Raw genomic sequence first — 15,654 nt, 5'->3', positions numbered from 1 at the left:
TGCTGCTCCACATTTATCTGTGCATTTCCAGGATTTTCGCTTGGTCTTAAAAATAGCCAAAGATAACTTCTACATCCCTGAAGTACTGTAAATGTAGATTTTTATTAGTTTAACCTTCTTAGTTAGGCAAGTAACTTTCTGACCACAAACAATCAAAAAAAAAATCAAAACTGGAGAGACTACAGATCCAGTGATGGAAGAATCCTAAATAGTCATAACAATCTTGCAAGAAAAAGCACAAAAATAGAGGAGCTATCACTCCTGCCAAAAAACTGAATACACACAAGTAGTCTAGAAAGGAATGGTTTAGTAATTCCCTCACAGGTAACAATAACCACTTACATCTTACTAATTTCTCATAATGAACTCGGAAACAATGCTTAAAAGAAACTTTCCATAAATACCTAAAAAACTTGTACTTCAGAAAGGAAAGATCTTGAATTTCACTTGTACATTGCAAGTGACTCAAAACATAAAAGCAGGTTCTTCTACCTTCAGAAACAAGTATAATTCTTAGATTAAAATACATTATTAGTGTCAATTCTCATCTTCAAAGTTATAAAATCTGATCTAGAAGTTAAGACAAGTAAACTCTTCTTACCTTGGGGATTCCAACTGATGTACAAGGAAGAAACGAATGTTCACACTGCTCAAGGTATTTTTCCGAGTTGCTTTTTCCAAATAAAAGAGTAACCACAAAACCCCTGAAACAGAAAAAGGAAGACCAGCTAGAACAACAGTCATCTCTCCTGCCCCCACCACTGAAAATATTTCACAGTAAGTTATAGATGACAATATATGACAATTCTCACTGTTTACGTTCCTAATACAGTGCTCTTTCACAGTGTAGTGTGCCGCTCAAATTAAGTGACACAACACTCAGTATGAAGCTTTCCAGTCCTGTATTATATTATCAGTCTTGACATACTCTTATCAAACAGCAGATCTATATAGCAGTCTACACTACACAGTCTGCTGCATGAGAGGAACCTGTGATGGCATACTACCTATGCTCACAAATACTGGTACACAGAAAGATGGGTACACGTGTAAGCTGCTCTGGTTGTATTTATACAAAGACTCTTTCACTTCAACACTATGAACAAATAAACTCTTTTGAGATACATTTAAGCCACTGCATTGTGGCATAAGCCACAAAAACACAGACCAGGAAGAAACTATGTAGTAAGTATAGTAAGTAACAACTGGTTGTATATGTTTAAACAAGAAGTAAGAAAATTTTCAACTGGGAACATATTTTAAGCTGCAAAGAAAAAAAACCAAAAACCAAACAACACAAAAACAAAACCACAGTACTCCTGCCAGGATGCATAAGAACAGAGTAAAGGAAAAAGCCTAGAAGATAACTCAAGTTAAACACGAGGTGTTGGGTATTTCTGGGGCTGTACATTTCGTGGGGTGTTCATTATTTTTGGGTTTTTTTGTTGTTCTGTTTTTAATTAATTCAGCATATAAAATCTAAATAAATGCACTCCTGGATCATTTACTTTAAAAGAATGTTAGATCAGAATCATTATCTTCTTCCCTCACAATTTTACAGTGATATTTAAATTATGACTTATATTTAAGCAGGACAACAGTTAATTTCATTATTGTTTTCTTTATGATACAATGAAGGCATCAGGGAAAAAGCAATCATTACAAGAAGTTCAACCATGCTACAACAGCAATGACTTATTTACACCTTACGGACACTAGGGCACAAAAACGCAAAAAGCTGTTTTTACTAAGATAATAGATGAAAAGTCTGTGCCAATTACAGCATAATCAAAGTATGGAGCCTTTGAAAACTCAAGCATTAAAAAGAGTAAGTTACTGCTGCTCAGACTAGCCTTGGGATGGCTAACATGCATAGGATTTTTTACACAAATTTCACTGCATTCAATTTAAAGGCCAGCTGACCAACATTTGCGGCCACAGGAACTCACAAAGTTGCACCAGACTTGAAACGTGCCGAAGTAATACATTCTTTTAATACAGACTGCTGTTGATAAACAGTAGTCTTACTTAAACGATCCGAATAAAATTCCTAACCAAGGTAAAATATGCCATTTGAATGCTTTCATTCCCAGACTGGGAACTGTTCTTTTTCAGTACTCCAGAGGCTCAGTAATTCATAAGCAGGGAGGTGGTCATTTATACCTGAACAACTCCAGGGAAAAAAACCCCATTGCCACACACCAAAAAACCCACCAAAACCCAAACACCTCCCCCCCACAAACCCCACTACACAAAATTATTATTGGTAACTTGATAACGCAGAAGAAAATTACACTTGATACTCCGATTCACATCTAGCCCTCTTTATCTGCCAGGCCCATATACTTTTTACCTACGAGGACAAAAAAATAAAATCAGGTCTAATTGCTCTTCTGTTCCAGATACTTCCAGATAGCTTTAAATCATACCACCAATGGTGCTAGTAGCATCATAATTCAGTTCAAGGACAAAACCTGCTTAGAAAAATCTCAATATTAGTTTCACTATGCTTAGAAGTTAATTAATGTTTTCCTTGGTAATGTGCCTTATGAGGTTTTTTTAATTATTAAAAAGTTTGGGTTTTCTTTTTATCTACCACATTTCTATTAGAAACTTCGGTTGTCTTTTAAAGAAGACAGTATACCCAAAATGCCTTTTTTTTTTTTTTTTTTTTTTTGGTTTGCCTAAAATCAGTTTCAACTTCAAACATCAATTGGCAACTTGGGGTGGGTGGGTGGTGTGCATGGAAAAGGAGGGGAGAGGGGTTCTCTTATTCAAAAGGATTGAAGCCTTCAAAATAACTAGGTATGCATTATGCATCTGTTTCAAACATTATGACACTTCTAAAGCTAATGACTCATTCAAAAATACTAATATGCTACCAATATAGTTTAAATATATGCTCATCTTCCTAGATGCCTTTAAGTACTTTCATTTTTAAGCTAGAAATGCTAGGAGCTTCTACCTCTACAGCAGAAATTAATTCATTTCATTCTCTAATTTAAACTCTTGTGCGCATTAGAGAAGGATACGTAGCCTGACTAGTCAGCGTATCTGTTAGCTAACAGAAACTTCTAGTGTAAATGCTTAGCTAATTCATCAAAAGGATATTCAATACAGTAAATGAGAAATCATTTTAGTCTTTTCTCTAAATGAATAGAGCAGAAAAATGAAGAGATCATATTTTACTCAAATTTTTGTTAAGTTTTTCCAGAAATTATTGGAAGGCCAGCTTTTCACAAGGACAAATTAACAACAGAACAAAAGATGAAAGACAAATGGGGACTAGAGATTTATCATTCTCCCGCCAAAGCCTGAAAAGTAACAGCTGAACGTTTTGTGAGAAGTCAAAAAGCAGGTTCAGAACCAATCCCAATCTGGTCAGCAGTTAGAATCGTCAATGTAGGAGCCAGTCACATATATATGGATGTTATTAAGTATCAATACTTATTTTTTGACAACAGAACAAATTCCTTTAAATAGAAAAGCAACTGATGGTCCAGGAAATTTAAACTTTCACAACATCAGAAGCCTAAGGCTGTTGGCAGAGCCACAATTCATGTCACTTTTATTTTACTTCCTTAGGATTGAAAGAGCAAATGAGAGCGAGTAAGGTAAGAAACATTCATAGCACAAAGAAAAGGCACATGGTAAAAAACAGGCCCAGCATTCAAGATAAGGGGTTTACACCAATACTTGAAGCAGAGGCAGAAAACAGCTCATGAAGATTAATATCTTGTAATAGTCTTGGCTACACAGGTTAAAGAAACAGCATCTATTTCTTCCCTCCCGCTTTTGGTGGAAAAGAGTTCAGTTCCCTAAGCCATGAGTTACCAGATCCTGAATTGAAGAGGGATGTACTAAAAACAAAGAAAAGCTAACTTTATAAATCAGTCTTGAAACAGAACACAAGGAGAACTTTTGACTTAGAGCTTTTATTCATATACACAAATGGTTTCAGTATCCTTCCAAGCACACAAACAATAGTACAACTTAGTACAAGCTATCTGTGCAAACACACCAGTAATAGTAAATCAAAAAGAAATAATTAGATAGCACATAACAGAAGCGAAACAGTATAAACAGATTGATTATGTTGATACAGCTATGGCATCACGATTGTTTTCCTTCACAACTCACTGGCATATAATTTAAATGCTTGTGTCAATAGTAAGAATGCAACCAGCTAAGATTCAATGTTTTCTTTTTGAAACATCTTTCTTAGTTTGAACTACAAGATGGGACAGTAGTGGACTCCCGGCTTAGTGGAAGTCAGAACACTTTGATAGAAGCCAGTTTTTGAGCCAGTATAACAAGTTAGAAAACTGTATGACAAATTCGTAAGAACTCCAAATGTCAACATAAAGTTCTACCACAAATATCCGTGTCCAAAATTGTCATTTTGCTCCAGGTAAGGGTATGGTAATATTAAGAACACTACTATAATCATGAGCCAAAATTAGATTTTTATCTTCCAAATTTATATAAATGATGTTATGGTATATAAGTGCTAATCGTTAAGTGAAAACGTTACCTCATAACATTAATTTCTGTTTGATTCTAAGAGAAACATAACCTGTATTTTGTGTAATTTCAGGGGAATTAATTCAAAAAGAAAAAGCAGGCAAGAATAATTTAGATATAAAACTATCTGGCCTAGTTAGCACTCAGTTCTGTATGCTGAATATTATCACTTAAAGTAGGTGTGCGACTCTGAAAAAGATTAACAGTGGAGCCAGATCACAGCCTTAGCCAAGAAGATGTGTATGTTAAATTAATGAAGTAATAGCACTCTACTGGAAGGGCTGAGACTTCATATGTATCTACATAAGTAAACACATAATAGGGAGACGGACACAAATTTGACAGATACACTACCACAAGACTAATTTATCCTTTAAGAAGATCAGTCTTCACTAGCTACAAAAAAATAGCTACAAAGCTACAAAGCAGCAAAAGAATCACAGCAAAGAGATATCAGAGCTGACTTGAGAATGAGTGAGCTCAGGCACTAGAGGCAGTCTCACAGCAGCAAACTGCAGCTAACTTCAGACATACTTCGCAAGAGACTCCTTTGACTGTTAGCTTTGAAAAGCCAAGCCACTGAAATTGATCAAGAAGGAAGGATAAACTTTTAAGAAATTGTTATATTTCACATCATTTTCCATACTGCAAATACTCAGGAAGTGGTAATACAAAACAGTAAATGGATGAACTCTTGCCCTTTGGATGAACTCTGCCCTGGACAAACAGCAAAATATGCCAATCACACATTATCAACATATAACGAGACAAAAGCATTTATTTAAAACTTAGTTCTACTTTAACTAAATCCTTGCTCTAGCACACTGACTATTCTCATTTCTCAGAAATAGAATTCCAAGTTTAATTCAATGTGCTAAAACATCAGTTAACATCAGCTATTTGCTGCCTTCCTGTCTGTCTGTATAAAAGTATGAAATGCCTACAGCTGCTGATCTACTAGTTCAAGATGCAGCAGGATTTAGCATATTTTCCACACATTCAGGAAAATATTCACTCACTTTCCTCATGACTGAAGTATATGAAGTAGGAAAATGAGATTGTGATAAGGGGACATAATTACTTAGTAAGTACCTGGGATAAGAACTGACACGGTAATAGTAACTATGAACCGAAGTTAACATTGGTTTTATAGAAGTATGTGTCCTCTAACACCCATTATAAATAGCTACTTTTTGTTAACAAAAAAAAAAAAAAAAAGAAAAAGAAAAAAGATTTCTATTTTGCCTGGGCAAAGGTAGTATAAGCACTACTCAACAGCAAAAAAAAAAAAATTATAAAATTGAGGTTTTAAGGAAAAAAAAATTGCTCCTAAAGAGCTGCACAAATGTGGAAACATTAATTACACAAGTCATTTCAGATTTTCAGAGCAAGCTATTTGCTAATATACACATTAAAATTTTACTTCCATCGTAAATTATACAAAATACTAAGTAGTGTACTTACCCACCCACAAAGCAGAGGATATAAAATGCAAAGTAAAATATAGCAAAGGGTCCAAAAGTTACTAGAAAAAGCACAAGGCCAAGACTTCCCCATCCCCATATGGAAAGACTGGTCTGTAAACAAAAACACAAGGAAAAATAATAATTAGTATGATATTCATATAACTAAGTCTCCAAAGCAATATTTGCAGTTTCTACAAAGCTTTGTACATTTTAACTAAACATTAAATAAGTTTTGCTTGATGAAATAAAAATTACCTTTATTTTTTGAAAGCATACTGCTATCAAGTATACTGTGGGCTAGTAGGCCATTTTAGCCAACGTCAGAGGATTTTTTCTTTGAAATACTGCTACTCCTCTCTCATTTCAGAGCAACTATCACCCTTTAAAGTGTCATTTCTTTTACTTTTTTCCTCTTAGCTTTGTCATTTTTCTTTTACTCCTCTATTCTCATTTTGTGCACTTTTGTTTCTTGAGATGCCTTCCCCAAGGTGATGTTCTCCACTACTTCCAAGAAAAATGCAGGCTTTATAACAGAGCAGGAAGAAACGAATACAACCTTGTTTTACACAACTAAAGGTGTCATTTTCTGCAACAAAGCAACACTATCTCTTCCCTAGATCAAAACCGGTTTAAAGACCAAAAAACCATCCCTTTCTCCAGTCAAGTCACAAATGGGCCAACAGGTGGCACCAAATATTTGGTGCAAATTTACTTTTACTCTAAATAAAAGGGAGCGAAACTTAAGAAACTGATTAATGCAAAACCTTTTACCACAGAAATCAGGAGCATTCAAAGAATTCTTTGAAATATCTAAATACAATTCTGTTCTAAAATCCAGACATTTAATATACAAAGATCACATATTCCCAGATGAACATTTTCTCCATACAAGCTACGTGAGATCTAGCTTAGCAGGCAGGACTGATACTTTGACAGTGAGGGGGACGGGGGCTGGGAGGTCACAGACATACACGGGACAAAGGTGGTTTGAAAAGCCCATGGTGCAGCTGAAGTTGGCTGCAAGAGCATCTGTGAGGCTGATGGGATTTTGGGGCTGGTGCCTTGCAGAGCAAAGCAGGCAGCACTTCACCTGCACTGGCGGATTCACGAGAACTATGAAAGAAGCAGGTTATAGGCAAATAACCTGTAATGATATAGGTTACAGTATAAGTGTATTCATATGCACATACATATACATACACACTTTATCTATATAGATAGATAGAAGTATGTATGTACATATACATACACATATATGGAGGGTAATTAAAAAGCAAGGGAAAGCCTGACTGTAATGAGCTACAATAGTTTTGAACCTTCACAATGCTGCAATGCAGTCAACAAGGATTATATAAATTAAATTCAATCTAGTCTCTAGTTCAATATGGAAAACATGTTTCAGCCAAGTCCCAAGAGTGTGAAACCAATGATGTCAAGTATTTATAGACCACCAAAACTGTTCCAGCTCTAAAGTTCTCAAGTTTTCTTTTTTTGTTGTCTAATTTACGCCTTTCCTACTAGTAATCAAATGACACCCTGACGGGAACTCAGACAATTGCTACGTCAACAAGTAACACTAAGAAAGTATTTAAATAAACTCGTCTTGCAGTTTGACATTTAGAAAACAAGCAGGGATTGAACACCGTATTTGCAGAGAGACCTTTTTTAGCTTTTAATATGGAGGGCAGGGGAAGCTTACCTACAGGTCTTATGTCTCTAAAGGGACTATTATTTAGATTTCATCTGTCCATCTTAGGCATCGGATTCAGAAAAATGAGCTTCCTCACAAAAAGTTTTTAAAATCCTACAGAAAATGAAAAGTAACGTAAAATAAGGCTCCCACATAAAGCAGCATTGTTTCTTTTGCGAGAGCAAGATATCAGACTGCCCAAAAGCAAAATCAAAGCTCTAAGGAGAAACAGTTTCATAGATGTAAACTGTAATCAGAATAATGTAATTCTTCCTAGCTTATTACAAGTTTAATGGAACACTGAGATGAAACTATTTTCTTCCTAGTTAAAGTTTCTTAGTAAAAGATGGAGAAGCTTTTTTCCTTGGCATTTGAGGCTGGAAAAAATGACAGTTGTCTACATACTTATATGTTTTAATTAGACATGCTGCCAATTAAAAAACTGGATTGCAAGTTATTCAATTCTTTTTAAGCGGAAAAAGTGCTATATTAGGTGATATTAACTGTACAATCCACACAGCTAAAATGCTGAAGGATCAGAGCTACAATAAATAAAAAAAAAATCTTGGCCACAGCTGAGTAGACGATTTTGTTGACTCATAGTAAGTAAATGCAGTAGATAAACTGCTTGGAGGGTGCAGAGGAGAGAAAGAGAAGGAAAAACCACAAAATTTAAAAAAACTTGACAAGTAAAAAAGACATGAGCTCTCATTAAACATCTACATTTCACTAGACAAAGAAGATTTGTCATATTCATGCCCTCACAAATACATTTTAGAACTTCTGCAGAGCACTACAAGTAACAGGAAGATAGGCACACAGAAGATAGCATTTAACTGTGGTCTTTTTTTGTCAAAAAAAATCAGTGTGCTTAATGGCATTTTTTAAAAAAGTTTAAGTTCTAAATATAGGATAAGCATTCTAAATGACTGAACAAAACTGAATTGAACTAGAGAGCAGGATGCATATTCAGAGTTGGATGAATGCATAATTAACAAAGAAAGTTCTATAATTCCAATAAATAAAACCATGACCTTTTGTCCTATGCTCTGCTTTTACAGTTTAGCATATGGCTACAGAGATTCAAATCTCATTTGGTATTTTAATAGGATTTCTTAAAACTCGCACAACTTGGTACACTGCAGTAAGGACAACAGATACTGGCCCAATTCTTGTATACTTTAGATGAGTGGTTTATAGTCTCAGGGATTTAGAGACATTCAAAAGGGATCTAATCATCAGCATAGTTCCCTTCAGGCTGACTGTAAATAAAATTTCCCCTAACTTTACACTTCTTAAAGGGACTTTGGCAATGTATCTCCCAGACAAAAATTAAAACTTTGTTTAAAGTTCCTTTAACACATCAGAATCAACTATCAAAAAAAGAAAGTCCAAACGTTACAGAAATACGACTATGCAGCTGGTAGTATGGAACTAGCTCAGGTAATCAAATCAAACTCCGCTACTTCCAACTTCTTTCCAAAGTTTTAATTATAATGTAAATTTTTTAGAAGATTCCCGGTTTTACTGAAGCTCTGTCTAGCCTAACTAGAGGGTGAATGCTTGTCACTCTTGACAGAAAGAACAAGCCAGTCTTCAGAAGAGATCATATAATGCCAGCACTTTAGCAAACTAAACTGCAATTGAAGGGCTGCCTCCAAGTCCAAACAGCACACTGAAGAGCCTCATGAGGTGAAAGGAGACACACTAAGGTGAACAGTCACATGAGCTTGACTCAGCTGTTACAGATAACAAGACTACCACCTCTCAATGGCACCTGTTTTCTTTTTTTGGGGGGGGGTGTCTTACAGATATAGCATCCAACAGGCCCCCACCACTTCTGAAGATTGGCATTTGTGACTGTTTTCAATTTAATGGTCAACAGAACAACTTCAACATTGAAAGAACTGTCATCTAGAAATAAAAACATGCTGCTTTGCTTACAAGTCTTTCACTTTTTATATATCCAATTACATTTTCCCATTAATATTTTTAAAATGACAGTAGGTGACCTGTCCTAACCAGACATTGATAAACAAACTATTCTTTGCCATTTGGGTAGTTTAAACTCTTTCATTTTTTTTAACATGATGTTTTGCTGAATGTATTTAATGCCACCTCTGGGCTCACTTTAAAAAGTCAAGGATTGCATATACAGTACATGTCAAGTTTAATTTTGTTAATTCTACACATCTGCATTTTAACTTGACTTCCATTTGGAGTGTAAATGGAACGTGGTCATGTATAAACCTTTCTATAACTAAGGTGAGTGTCAGTTTTGTCAAGTGATTAAACACATTCTTTGAGGATTCAAATTACTGTCTTCATTAGCATGACAAGTAAAATTGCAAAGCTGTATCAACTGGATTGCCAATTTCATCTGTGATGAAACTGTTATGTTACAGTACTAGGAGAAATATTTAACAATTGTGAAATAAACCATTGGTATCTTTGTTGTTACATTCTCATATCTGCCAAAGTTAAAGCAATCAAGAGAAAGACAAGACAAGAGGGGTTCTGAATAGAGTTCTGCATACTCTCATTTCCTAGGATCTCTAAAGATCCCTTTTTAACTTCTTCCTTCTTATGCTTTTGCACTTTTCCTTCCTTAGCCCAAAAAGGGCAAGGCAAAGCAAAACTCTGAGCTCCATTCCCATTTCAGACTATGTAAAAATAATTGCAGTGTATCTACAGAACAATTCACTGCAGTCCTCACAAGAACACTCTTGGAATATTTGTAAAGGAATTTTATATACTCTATTTTGTTTTCACTGTTCCAAGTTTAATTTATTTTTTTCCCAAAAGTAAGCTTAAAATATTGAAGTATATAACTATACAATAATCTTTTAAACAAAAAAAAAAATTACACAATTAATGTTAAGAAGTTAGGCCAATGAAGTTTCTGCTGGATAAGTGCCATATTCCTGCTGATGTCTCCTGGTTACAGAGGCTAGAAACTCTCCTCTCCTCTGCTAAGCAAGAGTCCACCTGTCCGCTCTCTACCTCACCTCCACCTCTTCCGCTCAACGCACACTTTGTATGTCAAATGGCTTAACTGGTTAACAATTGGATTAATTCAAGTACAATCATGTCCAACTATTTAGTTTGGATCTTGCATGAGACAGAAAAGCTTTTAGGATCATTTTCCCCTACCCTCCCCCCTGTTACACAAAGTGGTCTAACAAAGCCCTCATGGACATTATTTTTTCATCTGTATTCTAAAACCACAATTACTGCACTGTTTCCACTATTCATGAAGCTCATTTTTAGATGTGCAAACCTTTAAATGAAAATATATGCTAACATTTTCTTAAAGCACATAACATTCAAGTACAGTATGTAACTAAAAAGTTTAAAAGCCACTGTGCATATGCTACTTCAATTTCAATTTTTATCCAGAAAGCAAGAATTTCCATTACTAAAAACCTGCCCATCTGCTATAGTCAGAATTTTACTATTAAAATAAAAATAGAAAAATTATGTTCCATATTTTGATACAATTTGTTTGTGTAACAAAGTTGGTGAAGAAAAATGAGTCTTCTGATTAATACTGATAGTTGTTCTACTAGAAATGGTAAATACTTTCAACACCAAACTTTCTTTGAGAGTGAGAAAACAGAGTAAAATTCAGCCTGGATTCAAGAGTCAAGATTTTTTTTTCTTCTTCTTTCACACGTCCTGTGCCAGCATTGCTGATCACTACAGAAAATTAGGAAGTGGATTTTTTAATTTGAAACCAACCTTCATTTTACTGACCTTTATTTTCAGCACTAACAGCTATTCTATTATACAGCAGAACTATCAGCAAGGGACAGAAAGCCTCATTTCATGTAACCTTATTTTGAAAGTCGAATAAGTATTTGTCTTGCTATGAAAAACAAGAGGCCACATTCACAGACATATGCACTCTTTCTGATAAGATGCTTGCATTAAAATCCACTCTGAATTGTATTCTAGTTTAAAAGGATATGGAGTTTTGGTCAAGTTTAAAAGAAGTACCTGAACATCTTGCATTACGATGGGAAACAGGAGATGCAAGCCCACTTTCAGCTACTTAAATATGTGACACACTCAAACCCATTTTTAATATAATTTCCAAAGAAGATTTCAAAGATCCTTTTCCTTTGTAACAATCCGTATTGACTTGTAGCTATAGATAGTTTAGCCATGTGGACAGAAGACATACAAAAAGGATCAAAGCATTTTGCATCACCTTAGTTGACTGAAACAAGGCCAGGCTTACTGCGTGACAGGATCACCTAAAGTGATCTGAAGTCAGAAAATAAAATAATCCCTCAAACTCTATCTTGAATTCAAGCCAATGAGATAATCTAGACTCTTCTATGTTCAGCCTCTGGATAAACAGATTACATCTATTTCAAGTTTTGCTAGTGTAAAACACTGGCAAAGGGGAGAGATGGGGAAGCCCCCAGAATCTTTATCAAATAAAAAAGAAAGCCTGTTCTAAATGGCTAAAAAATAAATAAATAAAAATTAAGTCACATGTTCTTAAATCAAGAAACTGTTACTGCATATTTCACTTGTGATTACTGCTCAAGCAGTATTTTAAGCTTTTTAATTACTTGCTTAAGATTGGAGCAAGGAATTATTTAGAAGTTCCTTTCACCAAAGTTTTCTTTCTTTCACTGCTAAAGAAACCAAATACCACTAAACAAATTTAAAAAATCATCAGTGCTTTTAGAACAATTTCTACCACTTCAGATTCCCAATATTTATCTTAACAGAAATACACTAAATCAGTCTTTCTCCATAAGAGTCAGTTCTAGTAGGCTGTCTCTTTATGTTCCATCTTTAGATGGAGGATAAAGTGGAAAAAGATGGGTTATAAGAGCTCTGATAATGATCATTCTTAAGATAAATCTGTTATTTTTCTATGGAGATACGACACAATTTCACAGCAGCTGCTGTGCACAAAATAGTTTGCGCAATCTTAAATTGATAGAATTAGCTTAAAAAAAGAAAAAGACACACAATACAGTATCTACTTTAAGAAATCTCAGAAATTTCAAACAATAACAGCCCCACAAAAATAGAAAGTGAAATGAACTGAAAGTGCTTAGTTTCTGCAAGTATGGAACTGCCAAAGACCTGAAGGTATAAAATAAATTCCATAAAATTATGAACATTTTGGAAGTGTACACTGCAGCAGCAGTTATTGTGCTTTTTTTCCCTAAACAACTCAAATGTGAAACAGCAGACAGTACCCTGAAATTTTATATTAAAGATTTTTGTTTCCACCACTGCATGACTTGCTTAAAAGCATCTATAAGCAAGTAATTATTCTCAAGCAAACTCGTTAAAACCAGTAGCTTCTTCTAAAGAAACTGAAATACCATGTTTCAACAACATATCAACAGGATGTGTGTTATATTTTTACTAAGAATTAAAACTTTTTATATGTGTTTATAGATAGTTTGCATATACATAATTATTTTATATATATACATATATATGTACACACACAAAATCCAGTACTTAAATTTACTGTAGAAAGCTTAGTCATTAATTTCTAAATAATGTTTTAGTACCCTGGCTTCCTCAGGTTATAAAATTAGTCACCTGAGAGTTTTGTGTAATTCTTTAATCCACTGGTAAAGTTATATCTGCTACCTGCAGCACAATTTTCAGAGTCCTATGAACTACAACATTATCCCACCAACATTAAGATGCAACTGCTCTGGATGCAGTAATTTTACTGAGGTTTTTTTATTCTTTTAGAAGTACATACCACAATCTAAAAGTTCCCAAATAAGCAACACTCCTCATCCAAATGAAAAAGTTGCTTTAAAAATATTGAGTTAGCAATACAACCTTAGAATATTTTTAACCGAGACTGGACTAAATATAAAGAGGGACTCTATTGCCTTATTAGGTCAGGTTAAAAATGTGAAAGAATACAAGTGGATGAAGCTAATGCACATTAGCTATCATAATACCCATAAGGAGTCCTCCAGTAACACTCAACAAGACTAAAAATTAGTTTCCACATTGCCTCTAGTGATCATGGCTGTTGTCTCCAACTACAGTCAGTCATGTCACATGTCTTTGTGGAATTATTTTGGTAAATGAAATAAAGCGGTTAAAAGATCCCTCTCCACTCCTGGGAAGGGGGGGGCCGGGGGGGGGGGGGGGGGGGGGGGGGGTATGTATCTTTTTTTTATTAAAAAGGCGAAAAGCTATAAACAATAATGTAGGGCTCAGAAAGGAAAACCACATTGAATTTCTCAGCCATTATGTCAAATGGCACCTTGACTACAGGCAGTACTGAAACCAGTATTATGGAATCCAGAAAGCCAAAGCTCAACAGAAAGCCACCACAAACGATTTCTCAAATTATACTGGCAGCAGAAGAGGATCTACAAGAAGGAAGGTCCAGGCCAGGAAGAAAGAAAAATACATGCCAGTCAGCCTTACCTCAGTCCCTAGGAGGGCTGTGAACAACCAATATGGATTTACCAAGTACAACACACCTGATCAATCCAACTGCTTTCTACACTGACGTGACTGATGTTGAGGACAAGGAGGGGGGCTTAGATATCGTGCACCTTACCTTGCCTTTAGCAAGACCTCTGACACAACATACCATAGCCTCCTTATCACAAAACTGGTGAGGTATGGGGTGGAAAAGTACATGATAAGATAAGCAAAAACTTGACTGGATTGCTGGCTGCAGAGACACATGATCAGCGGTACGAAGTTCAGTGGGCAGCCAGTGACTAGGTAGGAACCTTCAAGGAACAATGTGGGGACCAATGTTGTTAAATGTCTTCACCAACGACCTGGGTAATGGGAAACTACACTCCCGGTAAGCCTGCACAGAATAGCAAACTGGGGTGAATGCTCAGTACACTGAAAAGTTGAGCTACTGTTCACAGTGATGTCAACAGGGTAGAAAAATGGGGTGACAGGTGTTGTGGTTTAACCCCAGCTAGTAACAAAGCCACTTGCAGCTGCAAGCTCACTCCCCCCACCCCAGAGGGCTGGGAAGAGAATCAGAAAGGAATGTAAAATGTGAAGGTCAAGATGAGAACAATTTCATAATTGAAATAAAGTTAAAACAATATTATTATAACAGTTATAATGAAAAGAAGGGAGAAGGGGAGAGGAATGAAAAGGAAGGGGAAAAAAAGGAAAAAAAAAAAGTGATGCACAATACAATTGCTCACCACCTGCTGACTGATGCTCAGCCAGTTCCCAGCCAACCTCCCAGTTTATAATCAAAGCATGATGACCCATGGTACAGAATATCCCTTTGGCTAGTTTGGATCAGCTGTCCTGACTGTGTGTCTCCCAATTTCTTGTGCCCCTCCAGCCCTCTCGCCAGCAAGGCTAAGAAACTGAAAAATCCTTGACATAGTATAAACATTACCTAGCAACAACCAAAACCATTAGTGTGTTGTCAACATTGTTCTCACACCAAATCCAAAACACAGCACTGCACCAGCTACTAAGAAGAAAATCAACTCCATCCCAGCTGAAACCAGGACAAGAGGAACCTCCTGAAGTTCAACAAAAGCAAGCAGAGGCTTGCATCTGGGGTGGAATAACCCTGGGCTACAATACAGTCTGGGAGCCTACTCTCTGGGAAGCAGCTCTACAGAAAGGGGCCAAGAGGTCCTGGTGGGCAATAAAGTGAACACGAGCCAGCAGTGTGCCCTTGTAGCAAAGGTGGCCAATAGCATTCTACCCTGTAACAGTGTTACCAGCAGGTCCAGCAAAACTTCTTCTCCATCTGGACATCTAAGATCACTCCTGGAGCCCTGTGTCCAGTTTTGGTCTCCCCATTACAATACAAATCCATCTGGAAAGCAACGTACAGTATCCAATTCCACCACAAGGTATTTTGCGCCAAAACAAAATACATCTATATACTGAAGCCACATACTGGCTACATTAGCCACCAAGGGAATGGTGGATTTTAAAAGTTTACTGGTGCTCCCAATCAATATTCTC

General features: G+C 36.0%; 1 protein-coding gene across 7 annotated transcripts in view; it reads right to left on the bottom strand.

The window, feature by feature from the left end:
- The window catches only part of SNX13 (sorting nexin 13), a 67,578-nt gene that overhangs the window by 40,635 nt on the left and 11,289 nt on the right, over positions 1–15,654 (bottom strand). For all 7 annotated transcript variants that reach the window (XR_008821302.1, XR_008821303.1, XM_056335181.1 and 4 more), the window contains exons 2-3: positions 5,989–6,101; positions 602–704 (exon numbers count right to left, since the gene is read on the bottom strand). Coding sequence is in view for 4 of the 7 variants with exons in the window: in XM_056335181.1 (XP_056191156.1) it covers positions 602–704; positions 5,989–6,101 (216 nt within the window). In the remaining 3 variants the exon portion in view is untranslated. The remainder of the gene's footprint in view (positions 1–601; positions 705–5,988; positions 6,102–15,654) is intronic.

The sequence above is a fragment of the Falco biarmicus genome, chromosome 4 (assembly GCF_023638135.1).
Source record: "Falco biarmicus isolate bFalBia1 chromosome 4, bFalBia1.pri, whole genome shotgun sequence".
Classification (NCBI taxonomy): Eukaryota; Metazoa; Chordata; class Aves; order Falconiformes; family Falconidae; genus Falco; species Falco biarmicus.
Note: the sequence above shows the minus strand (reverse complement) of the source record. Positions and strands in the feature narration are given on the sequence as shown.